We start from the raw sequence: 24561 nt of genomic DNA on the forward strand, positions 1-24561 counted from the left end.
TAACGACCCAATAACAAGTCATTCGAGAAAAAGAAAAAAAATTACGATTTTCGCGGACCCCTTCTTCCCTAAATTGTCAACTCCTGGATGCCAGCCAATCTCAAAAATTGTTGCAGCATGTGTACATGACCACTGCTGCCCAAAGTGGTTATTTACGAAGAAACAACAATTGAGTTGCTTCCCGTTGCAGAGTATTAGATAACAAAAACAAAGAAAAGGATCGCGAGAATTCAACCTTCCTCGTTTGGAGACAGATAACAAAGTGAGGATGAATCATTGAGGACGGAACGGCCTAACCTAGGTTCTCACCCGTCACTTGATCCCGGCAATGAAGAAAGAATATTGAGTTTTCCAAACTCTGGAACAAAGAGATGGATAGATAAAGGTAGTAAAAGACACTTCACCGAAACTCGGCTGGGAATACCTTTCAGCATATAGCTGAAAAGGCCTTCTAGAAGGCAATAACCTATGAGACGTAAGTCCCTAAGGAAAGGCAGGAAACTCTACTCTACAAGGGGGGAAGGAAAAATTGAGGCTTAGGAACACTTGCTTCTGGAGAAAAAGCATGAAATCTAAAATTAAATTAATCAAAAATGAATTCAAGTTTACATGAAGCCTAGCCGAGAACAATGCTAAGAATCTATTGATTTTCTATCCTACACAACAAAACGAAGTGGTGAGCCCGAATAGATTATTTTCCACGGATTCAAGGAACCTGTAATTAAGAAATATTAAGACTGAATCTAGGAAACCTTGGGCGTTACTAGTAATGAGCTAATGGAACCAAAAACGACCTAGAGGGAAGAGTTATCCCAAAAGCCTAAAACCTTCAACATCAGAGGTCGCGCCTCAATAAACATCTGAGGCAGGAGAAATAAAGATCGAGATTGTTATCCGTCGTGGATCTTTCTTCTCGACCCGGGCCCGGAAACTACGTCCCCACGCCCGTGGTCGAGCTGTTGCCTTTTTTATTTCCATTTTTCGGTTTTGGTCCTCGTGTTGTTTATTTCGTTAGGCTCGCGCGAATCCCCATGTTTATATGATAATTTCAGTATCCGGTGCAGACCCACGTACCGATATAGACAAACGAATTTTATAAAATCACATGAGTTTTTTCCATCTTTTAAGGTTTTTTTAATAGCTTTTCCCTCAAGGTGGTCCTTGGCCGCTTAGGATAGTCGTTTGACCATCTCAATTCCCTTTAGTTCCTTATAAAGATAATGACAGCTTAGGCAATGTTATGGCAAATGACCGGCAATGTCATGTATGTCATCTGTTATCCATACTACTCAACATCTTATTCTCTTGCGTACCGTGGTCTGAGCTAAGATTGCCAGATATTTATGTCCAGGTCCTGTTTAATCTCCTCAGAATGATATGATTTTATAATAATAATCGTTGGTGTGGTCAGCATTGCGCTCGTCTTAGGTTTATTGCCCCGATTTGACTCAGGTACCCATTCACAGCTGAATCGACTAGTATCCGGCGTCAAATCACGATACATTCCCACTACAATCAGTGACATTTGAACCGCGATATTCCGTATGAACGCCTGGTGCTCTTGCCACTGAGACATCCGGGCTATGGTTTCAGGCAAAGCTTAATTTAATCTTGCCAAGCCACTGATACTTTCGATGGGCAGCAATTCAACTGAAACCTCATATTGGTAGTCCAGATAGCCTTTTTAAGTATTTGCTAGAATTTGCCGGTCAAGGAACTTTTCAGTGGGCAACAGTGGTATGGTTTTCTTGCCACCTTAGAAAAGAGACCATTTCTAACATTTTCCTAGACTTCTTTTGAATCAATGTTTCTAGAGTCTTTCTAGGGGTAAAAGCAAGTCTAAATTTCGTCTAATCGATTCTCTTGAGATTTCTGAGGAACTTGTCAATCAAAACGTGTCTCTTGTTTGGATAAACTCAATTTCTTCCTCTAAAACATCACCATCTAAAATTAGGTTCCAGATTAGATGGTTGGGGCCACTCGACTACATTGCCTCGTTATATTTTTGTGTCAATTGTTGTGTGATTTTGCTTGCATTGTTTTGCTTACGCTTCGTAAAATTCATCAACAATCGCCTCATACATGGGAAGTGTACAATTTTTGTTATCAGAATCTGATTATGTGGGCTATCAAATGAAAGGGAGCAATAATTACTTTTCAGAACTAGCCTAACTAATATCACTTTCAAAGATAGCGGTTTCCCAGCAGTGTCCAAAAAACATCCTCCTCGGCATTACGTTAATTTTTAGTAGTGCAGATGCAATAGCAAATAGAATGGTAATATTCTCTAGGAAATAGTATTATAACAAGGGCATTAACTTGTCCAATATTAAGGAACTAAATAAAATACGTTCAAGCATTAAATGATAAAGTAACGTGAAGAATGCAGTGACATCCCCTCAAAAGACAGTAGGCAGCAAAACAAGGAAGTGGAGTAGGGACTGTAGTATAGCAACTGAGCAGTAGAAAAAACCCGCGAAAGTTGCTAATACCTTGGCCCTATCGTGAGTAAAAGGCGAAGAATCAAAAACTCGCAAACCTGAACAAAGTGAGCAGTTATGTCTTAGTGGTTTCACGTGAGTGTCCGTCGTTTAGACATAAGCAACATAACAAGCAACATCAATGCCAGTCTATACTGTGTGCATGGCTTAGCATTCATGCTAATGGATGCAAAACCTACCCAAATCTCCACCGAACTAAGGAGTAAGGCATCTAAGTTGAAATGCAACTCCAAGTTTGAGGCCCGCTTGAGCGTTAGCACAGCCCATGATACTCCCACAAGGGGCCAACCGCTAATAACCGGGATGAAAGCATTATACATGAATCATGAATTCTCTCGAAACATGTATTCAGAGGTTATCACGGTTGTCACGGTACCGGTATACCCCTGTTGAGATTTCGTGCCCAAAGCCAGTTCAAAAGGGCTTAGGTGCAAGCTCAGGCTGATCGCCTATATAAGCCTTGAAGCAGCAAGAAAAGGGACAAAAAGTCGATTCGTCCAAAAGTAATACTAATTTCCACAATTGGCAGGCTTGGGTGATAGTATGAGCCGCAACAAGTGGGACTGAAATGGACAGAGTATTAGGTGACCAAATGGACGGTAAAGCCCGAAAGTAGGAGATACCAATCGAATGGGAGGACCTGCACAAAGTTGCAACATGGAAAAATTGCTGAATTTTGCTAAAAGAGCAATCCTTTTTTATAGGTACAATATGGAGGGCCACAAAAAGGATCAGCGAAGTATATGGACGCGTTCAGACCATTGTTATTAGATTTCCGATGGAAGCAACATTTAAATCGGCCACAGCGAGCCACGTGAGAAACCAACGTAGATTCAGGGAGCAAATATATGTGAAAGGATGCTTCAGATATCTCCATTTGCTCATTTTTCAGCGGCGTTCACCAGCTAATATGTTAAACCGAAAATGTGGAGGAAGTATAGGAATCATCCAATATTGCACTTGTTATCCACAACGTATGTTGCGCAGGAAGAAGGGGGAAACGAATGTACGTTGTGTGACCGGCATATAAGGTGCGGCTGACTCAATCTCAATCTCGTGGCTAGACTCTAAAAGTGGAAAATCTACATTTTATATACCAGAAACCGCGGCTCTGAAACATTTGCAGGCGATTTCAGAGCATGAACCCTGAAGTAATAGAGCCGTATGACGAACGTCAGATGCCAAATCCTATTTGAGACCTAATCTTGTTATGGAAAACGTCACAATTGAAAACCAACGTATAGCCCTCTGCACAGTGGTTCTATGCAAGTGATGTTTTCCTAGCACATTACAAAAAAGTTGATCTTCAGTAGTTTCTTCAAAAGCGGAAAGATCGCAACATTCAACACGTCATGGAAACCGACTTACGCGAATGAAACAGGCACTATGAAAGTCAATGGAACTGACCTGCACAAAACTGGCCGAATTAAATATCTCTGATCAATGCTATAAGCCAATGGTGAACTGCATTATGGTTCTAAGTGCTGGCTGACTAGCAAAAAGAATAAACGGCTCGTGGTAATGGAGACGAAGTTGTTGTATCGGACCCTGGCATAACGCGCTATGATCATATACTAAGCACACAAATTACGGGAGAGGTGCTATCTCGAACTTGCATACACTGGTCTGAACAAGAAAGTTGATAGGAAACAACCAAAAGGCCAACCAAAACAATGATGGTTTGATACGCTAGATGATCATATCGATTCCATCCGGATCATGCCTGGGAACGAGCAAAATGGTGCAATTGATCACCGACCCCGCTTCTGAACGGGACAGAACTAAAGAAGAAGAAAAACAAGGTTTCGTGATTGTAAGGGATTCCGAACAAAGTTGTTAAGTTGACAGCTAAGGCCAAACTCAAGCTCTTCATAGGCATATTTGAATGATACATGATAGAAGTAGTTTTTCTCGATCAGTGACAGAGGCGAAAGTTGCTAACAAACCTCAAAAATCACCTGGTGTACTCTTTTCATATCATTCTATATATCCTTTACTCTCTAGGGGGAAGATGTTATCGAGAATGATGTACAACAGAGTGCTCCCGAGAGTATGGCGTCCGGATAACCCGTTGCTCGGTTGATACAATGACTAATAAGGCATGAGGTATTTGCCATTAGCGTATGCTGCGGGGTGGTGACACTATATGTCGGGAATGCCTATAATTTGGCCAGTGTCCTTGGTGAAACTTTGGAACTGTATTCGTATTATATTTTTCAGCAAATTTCTATGAGCAATTTTCAAAATAGTTTGAAGCACGCTTAGCAACAAGAAAAACGCCCAAGTGTCATGAAGCAAAACCACGCGGAAGATACAGTTGACGCCCCTTCAAGATAAAGTAGGCAAGAACGCGAAAACGGAGCAAGAATGGAATAAGTGAACCCCTTGGTACCTAGCAAGCGACCAAGAAGAAAAAGAAAGCTTACCCGGTAAAAGTTCCGGGTAGTTTTTCGATTGCGGCCCTGTCGTTGACAAAAGGAGAAGAATGTTTGGGTCGTAAGCCCGAACAATGGATAAAGGTCGCCAATATCCTTCAGAAAGTCAAAGTCGATCCAGAATTAACAGACCTCGGTGGCAGTGTGAGCCGTATCAGGCGTTCGCAGAAGGGGGATCTGTTATTGAAACTGAACAAAACCAACGAGAAAACAACGTATAGTTTTCGTGGCCAGCCGGAAAAGGTGCCAGGTAAGTAAGCAGACGTGAAAGATCGAAAGTAGCAGATAGTAGTCGAGTGCACAGACCTATACGAGGAATCTATTATGCGCTAAGGGAACAATTCATTCGCCATTACACCCACATTGACCACCAGAACATCTTCCTCGAAATCCGAAACGGAGGCGGCAACGGTCGAATGAGCAACAGAAGTAGCAAAACCGAAATAGTTAGCTAGTCCACGGGAGCTTTCGAGAAAGAGACATTCCTAGCGGCTTTAGAAGGAGGTCACGGTCTAAAGAGTACGGTGCTGCAAAAAGTGAGCCAGCTAGATCAACGGGTAACTAAGGCAAGCACTTCTACAATGCCGCAAACGGAAATCTCGTCGCTGAGAGCATCGTGGTTGCGAGCGAGGAGACTTTACCAAAGGGCAGAAGCAAAGTCAGAATTTTCGCAGTCGGAGAACGAATACCGCGACCTTTCAAGTAGGCTTAAGAAGGCTATACGAAAAAGTAAGCGGAATCGCTACAAGCAGTTGCGTCTTGAGGTAAATACAAACCCGCGGGGCGCTGCTTAAAAGGTTGTAATGAACAGGATTTGTGGGCGAAAATCATCCTAAGTGTCGTGTCCGTGACTCTTGTTCAAAATAATAGCAACACTTTTATCACAGCAGAAAGAAAGTGGACCTCAGCCAACGGTTCAACAGGGCGTCTTCTCAATCCCCGAGGCAACTGACGAACGATTTAGGGACGAATTGGGGATAACAAGGCTCTGGGACTAGACGGGATTCCATACAAAGCCGTTAAGTTGGCTGCTAAAATCAGGCCCGGAAGGTTCGAAAGCATTCTTTGATTATGTATGGTGGAAGAAATGTTCCTCGTTCGGTTTCAGAGGAAGAGGTTGATTCTGGTACCGAAGCCCCAATAACTACCCCGCTCGCTCACGTCATATCATCCTATCCGTCTTTTAGGGACTATGGAGAAGATGATGGAGGGGGTGATATTCAACAGGCTGCTTCCGTCCGTAGTGTATCGGAGGGAAAGTATGGATTTCGAAAAGCGCGGTCTGGGGCCCATGCGGTAGCAACGGTCGTAGACCTGCGCATCAGGAATGGTGTGATAGTAGTTGCGAAACACCCCGAGGACGTGGAACGGTATGGAAGTGAAACCATTCATGACATTATCGCATGGCTACAAATGTCCTTATTAGCAATCGCAGCAAAAAGAATACTGTCAAAATATGAGTTCGTAATTATCGTTTCAAAATCGATCATTAGATACGGCGGGTTATGATCAATGCTAAGTTGCGCTTCACGGGCATCTGGACTATGCGCGCGAAAAGGCAGTAAAAGTTAGTTCATCTCTAGCAAAAATGTTGCTTTATATTGGAGGATCAAAATCTAGTCACCGACTGCTTATCATAAAGGTAGCGAAATCTATCCTGCTATACGCGGCTCCTGTCTGGTCGGGAGCACTAAACAATGTTGTGACCCCTAGAAGGGTGAGTTCGGCATACCGGCCTAAGGGAAGTATTTGCATCGCTTCGGATAGGATGATTGCCCTGAAGGTGTCGCTACACCCGAGAACCCGGAAAATGTTATATTCCGTTGTCTAAGATTGGCAATTAAGCGATGCGCTCAACACAGTTATCGGAAAACATAGTCTCGCTGAGGAGGTGAAGAGGTCGGAAGCCAATTGCAGTGCGATAAATGCAACAGTAACTGCGATACAGCACCTAAATTGAGCCTACAAAGCATGACGGACGCGTGACTTAGTCGTGCTGGTGGAAACCAAAACCCTCGCCATGAAATAATATTTGACGGTGGTCCAGGGAGATATGGGCAGAACAGCGGAGGAGGTTTTAATGGATGAGAATTTTCCATGCTGCGGCAACCAGGAAGAGCAACATCTATTTAAGATTTCCACCTTCACCCATAAAAGAAAATCTTTGCATCTGTCATGATATATACTTTCATTCTTTTTTTTCCTTTGTGGAATATTGTTCCTGTATATATAAGATTTGTTGCTCTCCTCTATGGATTTGTAGATAATCTCCTCAGGTATCCTCAGTTTCCTTAGAAGGGGGTTATTCCCTCGGTGGCCTACGGGAATTATTGCCACTATGATCTCGCGCCTAAAAACGGGAGAAATTGTACCAAATGGTCCTCCAGGTTGGGAGTTGGGTAGGGCTGACATCCCTACACGGAAAACAACTTGTTACGAAGCCACAACAGGAGCCTCGGACTGGACGGATTACACAACGACGAACCCGGCAACGACAAAGGAAGAACGATTTGCGATGAAGCTGCTGAGCAGCTAGCCGATACCCTGTCCCAATACAGGGCTGATGTAATAGCGTTACAGAAGTTTTCTGGAGAAGAGTCGCTACACCATATATTATAGTGGCCATCCAGCAAGCCGTGTGCCCGGAGTAGGTTTCTTAGTCAGCCAAAAAATGAAACCTGCTGTTATCGCCTTTGGAAACATAAGCGAAAGGCTATGCACTCTGCCCTCGCGAGCCAAATTTAAAAATATAAGCCTCATTAACGTTCACGCCCCTACAAAGGAGACTGCAGGTTCGGAGAAGGATACCTTCTACGAGGCAGTAGAACGACTCCTCGAAGCCTGTCCTAGATATGATATCAAAATCATACTTGGGGATTTTAACAGCCAGGTAGAGAAGGAGCCCATATACAGGCGATACGTCGGCTCCCTTAGCTTAGACCAAAATACAAATGATAACGGAGTGCCGATTATTCAATTAGCAGTATCAAACGAAATGGTTGTTGGAAGCACCTGTTTGCGCAGAAAACGGTTCACAAATATACGTGGGCCTCTCCAGACGGGACCACTTTCAACGAAATTGTCCACATGTTGATTGAACGCCGCCACCTCTCAGCTTTGATGAATGTCAATGTAGGGGGGCCAATATAGACAACACTACCCGGAATCCCCTCTGACAATCTGGTGAGAGTCAACACTGAAGCCATCCACAACACAGCCCTCCGCGACACCTATAAGAGGGAAGTGGATGCCGCAATAACTGCAGTCAACAGATGACCTGGAGATGAAGCATCAACAAATGATTTTCACAACCACTTGAAGAACGTTATCATTGACACGGCCACAAACATACTTGACCACAGCCGCAAAAGGAGTCGGAACGGCTGATTTGACGATGAATGTAAGCTAGCAGCGGAACGGAAGAATGGCGCATACCGAGTAATGTTGCATTCTCAAAGAACGCGGGAACGCGCAGAGACTTATCACGAACTCCGTCGAGCGGAGAAGCGACTTCACAGACGGAAAAAGGAAGCCTGGCAGAACCAACAAGTCTGTGAACTAGAAAAGTACAGGGAGCAACCGCACCAGGCGCGCAAGTTTTACCAACAAGTCAGCAGGATGAAGCCTTACACGCCTCGATATTCATTCTGCCGAGACAAAGAGGGAGCAGGCATATTGCAGCGATGGCTTGAGTACTTTGATGAGCTACTGAACAACCAGAACATCGGCGAGTTAGAGGTCCCGCCAACTGAAGACTAAAAAATCCTAAGTCGCCAGGAACCGACGGAGTTACAGCCGAATTGGTTAAATATAGAGGCGACAGATTACACCAAGTGGTTCATCAACTGATACTCTAGGTATGGGACAGCGAATCAATGCCAGACGATTGGCAATGAGGCATTTCCTGTCTCATTCATAGAAAGGGAGATATCACACAGTGCAGCAATTATAGAGGTATCGCATTCCTGAGTACCATCTATAAGATTATAAGATATTCTTCGCTATCTTGCTAGGCCGGATAGCCCCATACGCCCACAACATCATTGGCCCATACCAAAAAGGCTTCACTCCAGGCAAATCAGCAACAGATCAGCTTTTCTCTTTGCGGCAAGCGATGGAAAAACTGTTGGAATATGGACAGTTGCACCATCTATTCATCGACCTTAAAGCCGCCTATGATAGCATAGCCAGGGTAAAACTGTACACGGCCATAAGAGAATTCGGTATCCCGACGAAATTAATAAGACTGACTAGGCTGACCCTGACCAATGTGCGAGGCCAGATAAAAGCAACAGGATCACCCTGAACACCATTCGCCATCAACAACGGTCTACAACAAGGGGATGCCCTATCATGCGTCTTGTTTAACCTGACCCTCGAGACAGTGATCCGTGATGCTGAGGTAAATGCAAGGGGTATGATCCTCGTTAAGTCCACCCAACTACTGGCCTATGCTGACGATATCGACATCATGGGAAGAACCACCCGGGACGTGCAAACTGCCTTCATCCAGATCGAGCATGCGGCTATCGGGGCGAAATCCTAGGCTGCACATCAATGAAGGCAAGACAAAGTATATGGTGGCAACGTCAGCACCGAAAACCAACCAATCAACAACACCGAACCGCACTGGTCAAACGGGAAGAATAAGGATAGGAGAATCCAGCTTTGAGAGCGTTGATAATTTCTCCTATCTGGGGTCAAAAATCACAACCGATAACAGTTACGATGATGAAATGCGCGCACGGTTGTTGTTAGCCAACAGAGCCTATTTCAGCTTACAAAAACTGATTTCTCGAAACGTCTCACCTCTTGGCCGCGTTCGAGAGAAGAATCCTCCGAAGAATTGTTGGCCCTCTACATGAGGATGGACGATTCCGTAGCCTACATAACGACGAAATCTATGAGCGATACTATGACCGTCCGGTTGTGGATAAAATCCGGCTCAATAGGTTACGGTGGGCGGGTCACTTAATCCGTATGAATGAGGATGATCTAGTCCCGAAAGTCTATAAGGGCAATATCTATGGTAGAAAAAGAAGACGAGGCAGACCCTGCCTAAGATGGAGCGATGGCGTAGGTCAGGACGCCAGACAGATTTTAGGGATATCGAATTGATGGACCTCGGCGCAAAACCGGGATGTCTGGAGTTCCTTATTAAGGCAGGTCTAGACCGGATACCGGTTGTTGCGCCGTTGATGATGATGGTGATGATGATCTCAGGGTTGGCCTTAGTGAGGTATAAACAATCCTTCCAATGAGCACCTCAGATTAATCTATTCCTGATAAAGTCAGCCAGTATAGTTCCTATTTCCTCCCCCTACCCATTCGATGCCTTATTTTCTTCTGACGCAATATGTCCTGGAGCTTAAAATATCCAGACGAAGACGGCTACGATTCCTTACAGCGTCTGATGCGCCTCTGCCCTGGTTGCACAGTCGTATTTGAAATTTCCTATTGCAATGAATTATTATTATTCTGTTAAGGGAAAGTCGCACCGCGTCCTTGAAGAACTATTGTGCCCCTTTTACTGGTTATAGTGTACCTGTTGATCATAGTATCTCAAGCAGGCCTGTAACCGTTAGAAACTTTAGTATGTTCCCCACTTCCAGAAGTTTCAGCTTTACGTTTGGTGTTAAGTGTTCTCCCAGATGTATCGAACTACTTTGCACAAGTGCCGGACACTGTCCCAGGACGTGCATAGAGGTTTATTGCAATGAAACTTCATTATTATGCTATCCCTGGATATTAGTAATTCGGAATACTACCTAGAAAAAATGTCAATCATCTTCTGAACATTGTGGCAGCGGGAGTACTCCGCCTCGCTGATACTCTTAGACCCTCCGCAGATTTTCCCTCTCGCCGCCATCTGTTTGTGATTATGAAGAGGGGTCAACTCCAAAGGGACCTCCAAGGACGCCGATCGGCATCTCTCCATAGCCTCAATACCCACACACAAGCCGGTCTGTGAAGATTCTGTTGTGCCGAGTTTGATTCCGACCGCCCAGATTACCGCCCCATAAGTAATCGTTAGTCTAACTATTGCGGTATATGTAAATCCACCAACTTTCATGGATGCTTTTGCCATCGCGATAATGACCACACAGTGAGGATAGAGCGCTTCGACATAAACAGTTGGATTAGATTTTTGAACCAAACCGATGTCGAGGAAAAATGTGCCTTATATGGTCGAACTAATAGCAAATTTTAGGATGATAATTCACGAATTACTTGCATTCTGTTCTTGTTTTAACTATTCTAACCAAAATCCCTAAATTTACTGCTATATCGACTCTGACTGCTTTATTACCCTTTTATCAAAAATGCAACTTTGCCAACCTCACAGACGTGACACTCTATTCGGCGGTGCTAGCTCAAACTGAACAATTTAACTACAACCATCGATAAGGACACTCCACAAAGTCCTCTCCACTTAAAAATATATTTCGGCATTAAAGTCTAAACGATTAAATTTTCCAGCTTTTCGCCGTCCAAAAAACTTTACAACACAATGAGCGGGGGATGAACATGGAAACACTTTTGAGGGAATAAATCTAAAGAAGACCCAGAGTGTGTAAAGTTATACAAACGTTAAAAATTGCCATGCGAAGAATAGAAAGTGGAAGCTATTTTTTTCGCCATTTTTACGGATTCTTGGTTTTCAGCCTCCTTCTTTGGAAACTCAACACGGGGACACTAAAGTTGCTCCGGTTGCCAGGAAGATATAGAAGGATGTGTATGTGGGAAATGCTGCTCGGAGATGGATAAAACCGACTTTACCCCAAATAGCCTTATAATCTCCCTCTTATAACGAAAAGATGCTCATGTTGATGGCATTCAATCCACAAAATTACATTCAGAAGTTTGTAAAGGTGAGTAGACAAATAGGTGCTTTGGCAAGCATCCTCGCATGTGGGCAGATGGTTCATAGCTCCTGGCTCAAGCACGAGCTAGGGAAGACTAATAGTGTTATATTACAAATTTGTCGGATCAGGCACAGTTTCGGTTTTTTATTATTTTTATGAGGGAGAACGTGGTTTAACGACTCGCAACTAATTCGTGGTTAAAAGCCTTTTTGTGGTTCGTTTTATGGCCCTGCATTGTGAGAAGAAGAAGAGAAATTATATCATTTGATAGAAATAAGAAAATAGAAGGCCATCCCTGAACAGTTATCTGATAGACAATAAAACGTTTATTATTCCACTTTAGGGTTTTGCAGTAAACTAAAAATCTTAGCAGTAAATTCTAAGCCCTGCTGAAATGAATCCTAGGACATTTTTGTATTTTCCTAATATGAAAAGTGAGGCAGAATCGCAATTAACTATTTTCCATGAAGGACAATGCTCCCGATTCAAATATTAATACTAATCCTAACTCATTGCGAACGGTCTAATGAATTATAGTTACTACCATTGAATAAAAGATATCTCTGCGTTTTTTATGCCTTTGAGTTGGAAATACCGAGTTCGCATCCATTTGAAATTGAGCACGGCTAGCATTTTATTAGTCAATTTTCAGTTTAAGTATTAATGAAAGAGCCGAGACTTCTCTTTTATTATTCCAAATAACGTATTTATTCCCTCCGAACAATTAGGTCGTCAGAGAAAGTGGATAACCCTTACCCTTTCTTTACCTCATAACTAAACCATGAAATTGAATTTTTTCGGCGCGTTTTTAATCATCTATTTTAGAAGAAAATACAAAACCTTATGATTTTCTAATAAAACTCGTAGAGCCTCCATTATATTTTCGAGAGTTATGCATTCAAATATGGGATGAGATGTCTCTTACATAACTAAACTTTAGTCAAAATTTACGAGTAACTTTTACGATTTCAGTTTGAAGGTTTTTCATTTTGAGCATTCAAAAAAAAAAAGGATTCTCCTGAGAGCATTATCATTTAATGTCTGTCATTTGACTTTTCTCTTCAGATTATATCGTGTCAACGTTAATTGAATTAGATGGAAAATTTCGTTGTCCTTAAAACTGCAAGCAACGTTTCGAGCTTTATTCAATTTACATAATAAATGCCGTGGAGAATTAAAATTATTATTTCAAGAAAAAGAAGGTTGGGGGATTATTTTAATTGTCGGTTCCTAGGCCAGAGAAAGAGGACAAGAAGGGCCACTCTAATACTAATTAATGGACGAACACCACAACTGAATTAGAAGTGACCATTGCTAATTTAAGTGCATGCATTAAACGACGGTAACTAGAGGATTAACACTTCGTTCACAGTACGCTCTGCTGCAGAATTTAGCGAAAATGATGGAGGATTGTTACCCTTATTAGTTCAAAATGTCAATTAAGCGCAACTCTCTGCCATCGAATAAGCACTACGAGTGAAGAGACTACTAAAATATCGGGTAGGGACCGAATTGTAGATCCTACACTTCGGTAACGAACAGAACAAAAGAGTATAATAACCTTACAGGCTGCTTGCTTGGACTTTAATTTATACACACGATGGCTTCTTTACCTATTTACGATGTTGTTTGCACGAAATATTAGGAAGCCGAATCTTTGTGGGCAAGATTTTGGGATTGCGATGACTTGTTAACACAATTCAATTGTTTCATCAACAGTTGTGACTTTTGAATCCAGCGAGCCGTTGATACTTCCACGGACCTAGCTCAGCCATAGAGCAAGACTCCTTCGACAACTTCTCAAACAACACCGTGTGTTATGTCTCTGTTGTTGTAGTGGAGTTGAGCGACTTCCTGTCATTATATCAGTGACCTTCTCAGGAGGTGAGTAAGTCTATCTCTTGGCTACCTCAAATTTATGTACTCTCATGCAATATTTCCTACCCAGATTAGCGTTGTTTTGAGATATGTGTAAAGTAGGCAGGGGTACTTGTTGTCTCGGTTAGCTTGTTTGGTTGCGCTTCGCCCCTTAGTAGGGTATAGCGCGTCACCAGCAACTATGCATCATCACTGCTAACTTGGAAAAGTAGATTCGACTGGATGGTGTAGCCAGCAATGAAAGTGTCACCTCTCCTTAATATTCATACGCTCACAGTGCGTATGAATGCCAGGCAAACAGGTCTTGGCGAAAGTTTGGAGCTTTTGGGTAACAATGGAGTCCACTTTCCATATGCTACTCCAATATAGCAGCACAAAAAATAAATCTTGGAGAGAACAATCTCAACTCGATTTTGGAGTTGAGATAACTGGATTTCCAGATTTTAGACAAAGCAGCGAAACTGGATTGAGTGCTGCTAATGCGTGGGGCGACATCTAATTCGGGGCCACAGTCCGCAGAAATCACGCTTCTTAGATATACAAATTGATCGACGCTTTCGATGCTCTGACCATTGATGCGGTGGCCCGTCAGACTAAGAACTTTGGTTTTATTGATGTTTATCTTCCGTCCAACTCTACTTGCCTCTCTTTCCAAATCAACAGCCATTTGTCATCAATGTAGTCGAGGTGTTCAAGGAAACATGTCATCGTCCATTGAATTCCTCCACATCCCCAGACAAGGCAGCATGATGAATGTCACCGATAAAAAGAAAAAATAATATCGATGACAGGATGCAACCTTGGCAGACTCCGTTTTGGACTTCAAAATCCTTCGAGATTTTACCTCGGTGCAGCATTTGACATTTTAAACCATCATTTGTCCCTCTGATAATAGCTATTATGATAGTTTCTCTGGAATGTTCACGCTATCAAACTCTTTCTCGAAATCGATGAAGAGCAGGTGCAGCGATAATCAAAATTCCGCGCACTGTTCCAGAATCACCCGCAGGGTGTTGATGCGGACAATGCAGGAGGATCCGAAGCGGAAACCAGCCTGCTCTCTATCGCCCAAACTTTCGAGGTGTTCTTTAATGTGCTCCTGGGTTATTTTAGCTATTATCTTTGCAACGGCAGGGAGCACCCAAATCTTCCGCATCTTTGACCAGCCCAGTAGGAAATTCTCTCCTGTCATGGGGTACACTCCCCTAAACTTCTCGGGATTGCACTCAGTATCGAGGTACGAGCGCGTCACGCCCATCATTATTACCCTCGGTTTACCTCTCAGCTTCCACGATTCTGCTTTCAGCCAGATTTTATGACGCCATTTCGGGACGCGGTCGATGACCTGTGTAGCACCTGCTGGCGTCGCAATGATCATCGATATTCTTAGGCGCGTTACTCAGTATATCTGCTATCTGTTCAGCAGGATAGCTCTTCCTCTGTGGAGCGAAAACTGAGTCACATAAGCGGTCGATGTTGAACTTAAGGGGCCGCATCTCTCCAAATCTGAGAAAAGTGGCCGACGCAAGACCGAAGCGAACATAAGCGACCAACGGATGTTGATCTCTTTCGAGTCCCGTATCAGCGTACATCCAACAGACAACCCCTAAGTCTACTGCTGATGGCCAAGTGGTTGATCAGATTGCTCATACGGTGTCGGTCGGTTGAAACCCAACTAGCCTTATGGCAAGCTTCGTGCTGAAACAATGTGCTACCAATGATGACGCCGTGGAAGTTGCGAATATCTACAAGTCGCATTTCTCCATTACATGTCCGAGGAAGGTATTATCAAATCCCACCTTGGCACTCAAATCACCCATCGCAGCATTAAACAATTGCGATGCTCCTTAACCAGAACCGAAATCTTGCAGTCGGGAGTTTGTCATAAATCAGTTCCCAGGTCAACTGAGCGCGCCTTACGGTCGATGTGATGAGAAAGTCGACACCGGATTTGCGTCTGCTAACATTTGGCTTTCCAGGATACAAAAGCGGATTTCCATGCACGCGAGAAGAAAGAGAGGAGTACTGTCTAAAATCCCACCATCTTACTTCGCTCAAGCCTAGAATATCCGCCTTATATCGTTAAAATTTCCGCTCAAGTTAGTGAAAGCGAACATTCTGAGAACCTTTGCTACCGCTGTCGAGGAAAGTGCGCACATTCCCGAAACCGACCAACCAATCAACCACAATCATAGTCAAACATAGCTTAATAGTAGTATCTCTATAATAGCTCTAAGCTTCTCGATATGTACTCATATCTTCGTAGCGACCACAATGGGAAAACCCGTGCGGCAAGATATATTAGTTGCCATAAAACAACATATTCCTGTTATTCCTCCCACCTTGTTAAGCACGCGCCAATATGAGGCAATCACTGCTCGCATTTCGTCCCCGAACTGCGTCTTGTTCAATATGTGCTGTATGTATTTTCCATGTTCTTATCGAGGTTGTCTAATGGAAACAATTTTTTGACCCGGTGGTGAGTGCTCCTCAATTAAATATCCGGACCAGTTATGAATCCTCTGTTGAGACTTCAATTTCCCCCCCAATTGAATGGACGAGCTCTACCGATACATCCACCCTTCTCCAACATATCACTCCCACGCTTCCAGCTTCTGTGGCGCTCATGAATTTCTGCTCCGCCAATCATAATCATGATGACCGTCTTCTTAATGTAATTTCCAACATGACTCACGTTCGTTTCTTAGTATCTCATAGTAACGCGGCTTATCTTAACTTAATATTCACCACCCCCTCTTGAAGTTGACTTCAATATTAATCGATCTACGGTAAAACTATCTCCAAACTTTATTTCTATCTCGTGTCATAAGCTCCATATACATCCGGTTTGGTTCACAGTAGAAATCCGTGATGTCTTGCGTGCGAAACACCGGTCTCGGCTAGAATTTCGTCACACATGCAGGGCAGTTAAAATTGTCAACTTCAAAGTTTTACATTCTTCCACAAAAACCTTAATTAGGAACGCTTAATCTAAATACATATCGAATATTGAAGGCTCGACGTGAATTTAAGCCTTTATGGTTGCATGTCAGAACTTCTTGCTTTTCGACTGCTACTCCCGCGGCAGACATAAAATTCAATGGCAGTGTTTCATCATCATCATCAACAGCACAACAATCGGTATCCGGTCTAGACCTGTCTTTACAAGGAACTTCAGGTCCCGGTTTTGCGCCGAGGTCCACCAATTCGATATCCCTAAAAGCTGTCTGGCTGTGTTTCACTCTCCCCTACATCTACAAGTGAGCCTCTTAGAAATTACATCTTATCAGTCCTTATATCTGCCGCACCTTCCTATCCCCTTCACCCTATGCTTGTTTCGTTTTCCTTTTGTGTTCTGTCGTTATCAAATTTATCCGGAGGTATGTTCTCAGACAAGCGGAAGGATACACCTTTCATCCCTTTACTCAAAAAAAGGCGATGCTCTTTTCCACTATTTCTAAAGTTCCAGTAAAATAAAGACTACTTTCCCTCTTGCTTCGGACATTTCATTGCGAAAGAGCAGCATGGGTTTCAAAGGGAACGCTCGATCGTAACTAACTTATTGGAGTTTATCAGCTTTGTTGTTAGATTCCTCAATGAGAGAAAAGACGCGCACACAATTTATATTGGCTTCTCAAGAAGCTCTTATTTATGTGATAGATCGAGGAGAGTCCCTTTCAACAGTTGCCCCTGAAATCCCCTTTTCTCCTCATTTGGAGTCCCCCAGGGCCATTTTTCTTGTTTATTGATGCACTTTTTTCCTCATTTAGTTGTCCTTGTCTATATATACAAAGGATTGTTGAATCGCCTGCGGAGCTTAATCGGCTACAATTGGATCACGACACTCTGTCACGTTAGTTTCTTTCCTGTCTTAATATCTTTCTCCGACATCTGTTTATTACTAGTATAGCCAGTCTCTTTCAGTTATTTCCTCTTATAATGACCTCGGCGTAACATTTTGCAGCCAGCTCCGTTTTAATTGTCAATGTGAACACATTCTGAGCGGAACTTTCACAATGTCTTGCTACCTTCTTTGCTCCTCTTACCAGTTCAATAATATTGACTCATCAGCAATTCTGTATAACTCCTTCGTCCGAATCAGTTCAGCGGAAGTTTACTCGACCTCTGCTTTTTAAAAGGAATCATCCATACTCATGTTGCCTTGATCGTCTTGCATTTCTTACTTTGTCGTCTCCTCAACAAGGCAGATCTCTGGCTGATGCAATAGTCCGCTCAGTATGCTAAAGGAGACCAAGACACCATTGTGGAACTCAGATGTGATATAACAGTGGAGAAAGACAAGCTACTGTCAACTGAGTTCGGAAGTCCGATTGGTTGGAAGAGGGTTGGTTCTGAAGAGAGGCATGATGTTATCGAAATGATCACCATGGAGACGTTTTTGCAAAGAGACTTAGTCGACTCGGGCAACCTTTTAAAGCGCTTTAAAGTTAAAGTTAAAGCGGGACCTTACCAGGAAACATCAACAACGTCACAGAGCAAAAGGTCTATAAAAAGCAGTCCTAACACCAAAACTGAACCTCAGCATGCAAAATAGTATCCCGAAGCGAGATAAAAAAGGGAATTTAACTAATTCTATAGATACATATCTTCGCGCCCGAATGGCGTCATTCCTGCTCTGATGATGGCCCTTCACCCCTTGATGGGGTATAGCGCATCATTCACACCTTCACGCTGTCGCTGGCGGTAACCTGAAATGCAGGACCCACCCATCGGTCATCTTGGGAGAGGGAAAACGACTGCATGCCGCTTCCGTCTTCCTATAACATCGCATACCAAGTTGTACGTTTGAAATAGTGTCAGGCCAGCGTACTCCGATGATACGACACAGAAGGTATTAACGATAGCTTGGAGCTTTTGAGTAACAATGGAGTTTATTTTCCATGTGCTACCCCCATATAGCAACACGGAAAGGAAACTACCAGGTAACAGTCTCAACTTGATCTTGTTGAGATAACTGCATTTCCAGATTTTACACAGAGCAGCAGAAACGGATCTAGCGCTACTAATTCGTTGGGCAACATCCAATTCGGTGTCTCTACTCGCAGAAAACATGCCTCCTAGATATGCAGATTGATCGACGCTTTTGAGGCTCTGAACATTAATGCAGATGTTAAGAGCGCGACGACCAGTCAGACCTTGGTTTTGTTGATGTTTATTTTCAGTCCAACTCTATTCCAAATCCAGAGTCATGACCCAGTCCATGACCCAGTTGGAGAGCAAACAGATAATATCAGCGTAGTGGAGGTGTTTTAAGGAAAGATTGAAGAAGTACCCTCTCCTTTGCTATAGCTCTTGTTGTTTGCGGCAGCATTTGCGGACGATCTAGCTGTAATAATTATCGGCAAGTTCGTGAACAGAGCATGTGACCGCATAGATGCTCAACAGAGTTGAAACCTGCGTATTGAGCTCGCGGTAGATGCTAGAATGGCTGGACTGGTTATTACTGCCAGGGGAACATTAGGTGGAGTTGCGATCACCTTATTTCAGCTGGCATGAACAATCAAGTATATAGGATTTCATCTAGACTTCAAGGGTACTTAGAAGCATCATCTCCAGGAGCAATATCAGGAATCCTGCAGGCTGCTCTGGTGGACTACTAATGCTAAGACCTAAGGAATATTACCGAGATGGAGCATTGTTAACATCAGGAAACTGTTTTCACCGATCCAAAGGATCAGTCACTTAAGTTTTGCTGGAGCGGTGGCTACGTCGGTCACTGCACTCGAAACTATCCTACCCGCCTTGAATAAGAGGTGAAACGGTGAAACGCTCACCTGCATAACAGGAAATCACAAGGTGACTCTGATGCCTGTTAATCATATGACTTGAAGATTTTCCTTTGAGAGATATAATCTATTGTAATCATCAAACGGAAAGGGAATTGCAGACTCTATAATGTTTACTGACGAGCCAATCATGAAGACGTAAAAGCCGATTACGGAACTAGCCCGACATCTCGGAAAAATGGTCACTATATTCTAGGTAGCGATAAAAGTCAAGTCATTTCATTAGCAACAGAAGGATTCTTTTGACAAAAATGACTGGGTCGCACCATTGAATTCTTTTCGACAGCATTTTGAGCACTAAATGCCAATATCTTATCGCGACAGGTGGGCGTTGAAATCAGCAGTAGCTGAAGGTGGGTCGTCTGAACGAAACACTCCAGAAGGAGGTACCTGATAATGACAAAGCTGGAGAGCGACTGGCAAAGGGTCTGCACCCCCGCCCCACACGCAGTTCTGCGAGTTGGCCTAAAAGGTGTTGACCTAGCTGTGTTAAGCGTTTTTTTTATGCTGAAGGAGTGAATGTTTCTGTATGAAAACGAATGAGTTATGATCACTCAATTAAGGCTCAAAGGATGGCTGTTTGGAATTAGGGGGGGTAATGTCGTTAGAAGCACCAATATTATCAACATACGATTCGGACAAATGACGAAATAGTGATAGGACGACGAACCTGCTGGGAGAGGGTTCGCGGTGGGATAAGATTTTTGGCTATTTGACTTGGATGCTCCTTTGATAAAAGTCGGCGAATTTCAGTGGATGGTTGGATGTTCGCTTCAATAACTGTTAGAATACTTCGGCTTATGCTTAGTAGCTTTAGGGTTAGTTGCTGGGCAATGAATTTCGTGGCATTTGACCCTGTGGTAGTCCAGGCTGTAGTTTGATGCAATGATCTTTTGGTAATGCTTATATTGAAGGGTTTAATATTTTGAAACGGACTAATTCGCATGCATTGTCTTGAAATTTTTAATTTGATTTCCAGGAAGGGAGGCGTCGAAATTACGATCAGTGGTTGAGACTGCGGTTCTCGAGTCCGGCTTTGGAGGTAGAGTACTGCTTTACCGAGAATATATTAAGGATGCCTTGAGTCTATAAGTCGTCCTTTATTTCTATGGATAATGCATATCGGCTAGACGTCGTAGGCTAGGCGATTTTTCACGCGAAAACATATAAATATAAAATTTGATTTTGCTCTGCTAGGGGACTGACTACTACAAGCGGGGGAACTTTATATAATCTTTTTCCTCCATCTGCGATGAAGTATCTCTACTAAATACCAAATAAACTAGACGACATAACGAGTCTCTATTCAGATTAAAATTTCAGGAATTGCTGATTTATTTCATTTGTGAATCTCTAGAGGCATTTCCAAACGAAACTAAAATTCTTTAACCGAAAAGTCATAAACAAACGTTTCCGGAAAACTTGAATAAAATAATACCATATGAACATTCGCATGAAAATAAATTTAGTTTATGTTTAGTGAACCCTCGTTCTTGTGTGAAATACTGACACTTCCTCATTTCCCAATATTAGCATTTCCCCCAGACTTTTTAGTTTCATTGCTTGCATTGCGCTTTGCACTGACAACAAATCAGATCCCTGAAATAAAGTTTAACAAAAACGTTGCAGTGCATCCATCCTCACATCTAATAAAATGTTTGACATAATAACATTTTATATACGAGTCCTGCCATATTTTCAGCCCCCTCAGCCGTTCATATAGCCATCTGGGTTAACATCGCACAAATTTATCTTGCATCTGATGTCCAAGATAATTATTTTATCATAATTATATTGAAGGAATAGGCGAAGCTTAACCAGAAATAAGGACTTTCGTGCGTTTTATAGCTTCCACTCAGGATGTAAAATGAGAGCAAGTAGAGAAAGTGAGACGTTTAAATCTGACTAATGACAGTAGATGTCGGATTAAGCTTGAATATTATTGATTCCCCAAGAGACCAATTAAATTTTTTTCAACAAATTTCCTCCTCTTTGATGTAAATTTTCGAAATTTTCTTAAACTTGGCTTCCATTATTTCTATTTTCAGATGAAACGCTGTCCGGATCCCGCAATTACCATCTAATATGCCAACAGATACAATTTCGCTACAATATATCTCGCCACTGTAACACCATATCTACTAGTTTCTCTACCCCCTTGGACCAAGTTTCGTAGAAAGGACTACACTTTCAATATGGAGGAGAGCTATTTGGATTTCGACCTAACCACTGGCCATTTCGACGGCGACACGAGCGGGTATACATGGACAAATTTTCCTTCGAATTTAACATTTTTGCACTCGTCCTCGAACGACACATTTAATGTTACCCGGTATAATGTTGCATGTCCTTCGATGCAAAACCCGGTTGGCAATTTCATCACCATGGTTCTGTACGCGGTAGTTTGTATTGTTGGCCTTTTTGGCAATACTCTCGTAATTTATGTAGTATTAAGATTTTCCAAGATGCAAACAGTCACGAACATGTACATATTAAATCTAGCGATAGCCGACGAATGTTTTCTCATAGGAATACCGTTTTTGTTGATAACGATGCATATAGGGAAGTGGGTCTTCGGTGAAACCATGTGCAAGGCTTACATGGTCAGTACGTCGATAACACAGTTCACGTCGTCGATTTTCCTTTTCGTAATGTCGGCGGATCGGTACATAGCCGTTTGTCATCCAATTACATCCCCGCGGTTTCGCACCCCTTTGGTCTCGAAGATAGTATCGGGGATAGCATGGACTTACTCGGCCATAATAATGCTTCCTGTGATACTATTCGCGAACATTATCGAGTACGACAAGGACACGATATCGTGCATAATTCGGTGGCCGGAAGATCATGGTACACAATCGGGTACAACATTTATACTGTATTCACTGATTTTGGGGTTCGCTCTGCCCCTTAGTTTCATATTGTGCTTCTACTATTTAGTTATTCGAAAATTGCATACGGTCGGCCCAAAAAACAAGTCAAAAGAAAAGAAGCGGTCGCATCGCAAAGTAACTAAATTAGTACTGACAGTGATTACAGTGTACGTTCTGTGTTGGCTACCCTATTGGATATCACAAGTCGCCCTCATCCACTCACCGCCGCACAACTGTCGTTCGCGTCTAGAAATCACGATTTTCCTACTGGTCGGTTGCCTCGGCTACTCCAATTCCGCCATGAATCCTATTTTATACGCGTTCCTCAGTGATAATTTTAAAAAAAGTTTCCTGAAAGCTTGCACATGCGCAGCCGGGAAGGATCTCAACGCTCAGCTGCAACTAGAGAATAGTCTGTTTCCGAAATTCGGTAAGAATCGGGGATCAGAACGTCTTTTGAATTCGTCGGCCAAGCAGCAGTTACAGAAGAACAACCGCTATTGTAGTAATGCAAATAATTCGGCAACAACGGTCCTGGCAGACCAGACAACTGTCACGTGTCCTGGAAAATCGACGGCCACCACGACGGTATCGATAACACGGTCGAAATCGGACGCAGGTGATGAAAAGCCCCCGGTTTTGCACACTGACTTATAATACGTTTAGCGAACTACGATTCAGAACAGGAAGATAAATTACGATTAATCTAGATATTTTTGGGAATTCTATAAATTTAAATGGAAGCTTAATTGTAGGTTAATAAAATTGAAGCAGGATATTGTATTGTGAATTGAAGTCTGCAACCTAATTAATAACGTAATGAATATTACATCGAAATATACAATTTGATTAGTTAAGTGATTTGTAAATAATTTGATTTGATGTGAATACTAACGCCTGGGGCGATGTAATGGAAATTGTCAAGTTTACTGAACCGTTTTTGTTTTTAATATATTTTATGTATGGAATAAATTAAATAATTCAAATATACATACTCGGACCCCGAACACTTTGTAAGTTACTGCTTGGGGAGGACCCAGGACTAAGATTCGAAATAAAGTTGAAACAGGTAATGATCATAAAATGGTTTTAAAATAAATCTGATTAGCGAGTTTAATCCTTTGAGTATTCAAAGCGATATAGATCTTAAGACAGAGAAAATTTCGGAATAAAATTCTGAAAATTTATTGGAAAGCTGACTTGAAAACCACAAATGGACAAGGTAACAAATTTAGTTAGAAAAACCCAAATATCTGTATTCCCCTGGAATTTAATTCAAGCTTGTTATGGAGCCATTGCATGAAATTAAAAACTGCTTTACTACGTGTGTGCATTTTCAATGCCCAGGCAATACTAACCTTGCTGAATAGTTTTATTACAAAGTGTAGAGTTGAGGGGTTTGGGTATTGAACCAAAGAAGGTGCTCGTTGATTTGGATTCCGATCTGCTTAAATGAAGTTTCAGGTAAACCCGGTTGGTAAGAAAATTTCTCATTGTCGATATTACCCCATTATGAAAAGCTTGGAAATTAGGAGAGTGAATGGTATCCTGATAGTGGAACCATAGAAATGTGTGCTAGATGAAACAAAACGGCAGCCGTACGTTAACAAGTTAGGCGCAGGTAAGTGAATTTTCAATTCTATGTGGTTTTGGTAAAGTACTTTTGATGCTAAGTTTCAACTTTTTTAGGTGCTATCGGAACATGGCCATGTAAAAGATTAAGTTCCACCTGCTGCTCCTCAATTATCATTACTTATTTGGCCAAATTTTCGGTCCTTCGGTTCCTCAAATACCTTCTTTTTCATTAGCTTCTGTCCTGTTCAGTATCCGGATGGCGCAAGTGGCTAAAGCGCTAGGCTGTTGTAACTGAAGGACCGCCGCCCAAATCGCATTGGTGGCAGGGAGATTTGTTATTGTGGCTGTATGTTGGGTACCAGTCGACTCAGCTGAGAATGAGTACCTAAGTCAAATAAGGGTAATAATCTTGGGCGAGCGCAATGCTGACCACATTGCCTCCTACAGTGTACTGAAGTGTACCGTTACGGTCTTGAATGAAGTTCTCTAACACATATGAAGACCCTGATCCAATATGGATTGTTGTGCCAACGATTACTATTATGTATTTGTCCCGTTCAGGATCGGTTTCGGCTCGTCTTGGTTTTGTCTCAAATTACGGTCTATTGTAATCAGCCTTGGTTATT

General features: G+C 42.5%; 2 protein-coding genes across 2 annotated transcripts in view; both read left to right on the plus strand.

Annotated features, from left to right (window-relative positions):
* The window catches only part of LOC119648424, a 133316-nt gene extending 111615 nt beyond the window's left edge, over positions 1–21701 (plus strand). Inside the window, exon 5 of the mRNA XM_038050177.1 lies at positions 21536–21701. Coding sequence (XP_037906105.1) covers positions 21536–21663 — 128 coding nt within the window. The 3' untranslated portion in view covers positions 21664–21701. The remainder of the gene's footprint in view (positions 1–21535) is intronic.
* LOC119649406 (somatostatin receptor type 2-like) lies at positions 21543–23436 on the plus strand. Its single transcript, XM_038051541.1, has one exon. It carries the CDS (start codon positions 21683–21685, stop codon positions 23015–23017), a length of 1335 nt encoding a protein of 444 aa, XP_037907469.1. The 5' UTR covers positions 21543–21682; the 3' UTR covers positions 23018–23436.
* Positions 23437–24561: the final 1125 nt, after the last annotated feature.

The sequence above is a fragment of the Hermetia illucens genome, chromosome 2 (genome assembly GCF_905115235.1).
Source record: "Hermetia illucens chromosome 2, iHerIll2.2.curated.20191125, whole genome shotgun sequence".
Lineage (NCBI taxonomy): Eukaryota > Metazoa > Arthropoda > Insecta > Diptera > Stratiomyidae > Hermetia > Hermetia illucens.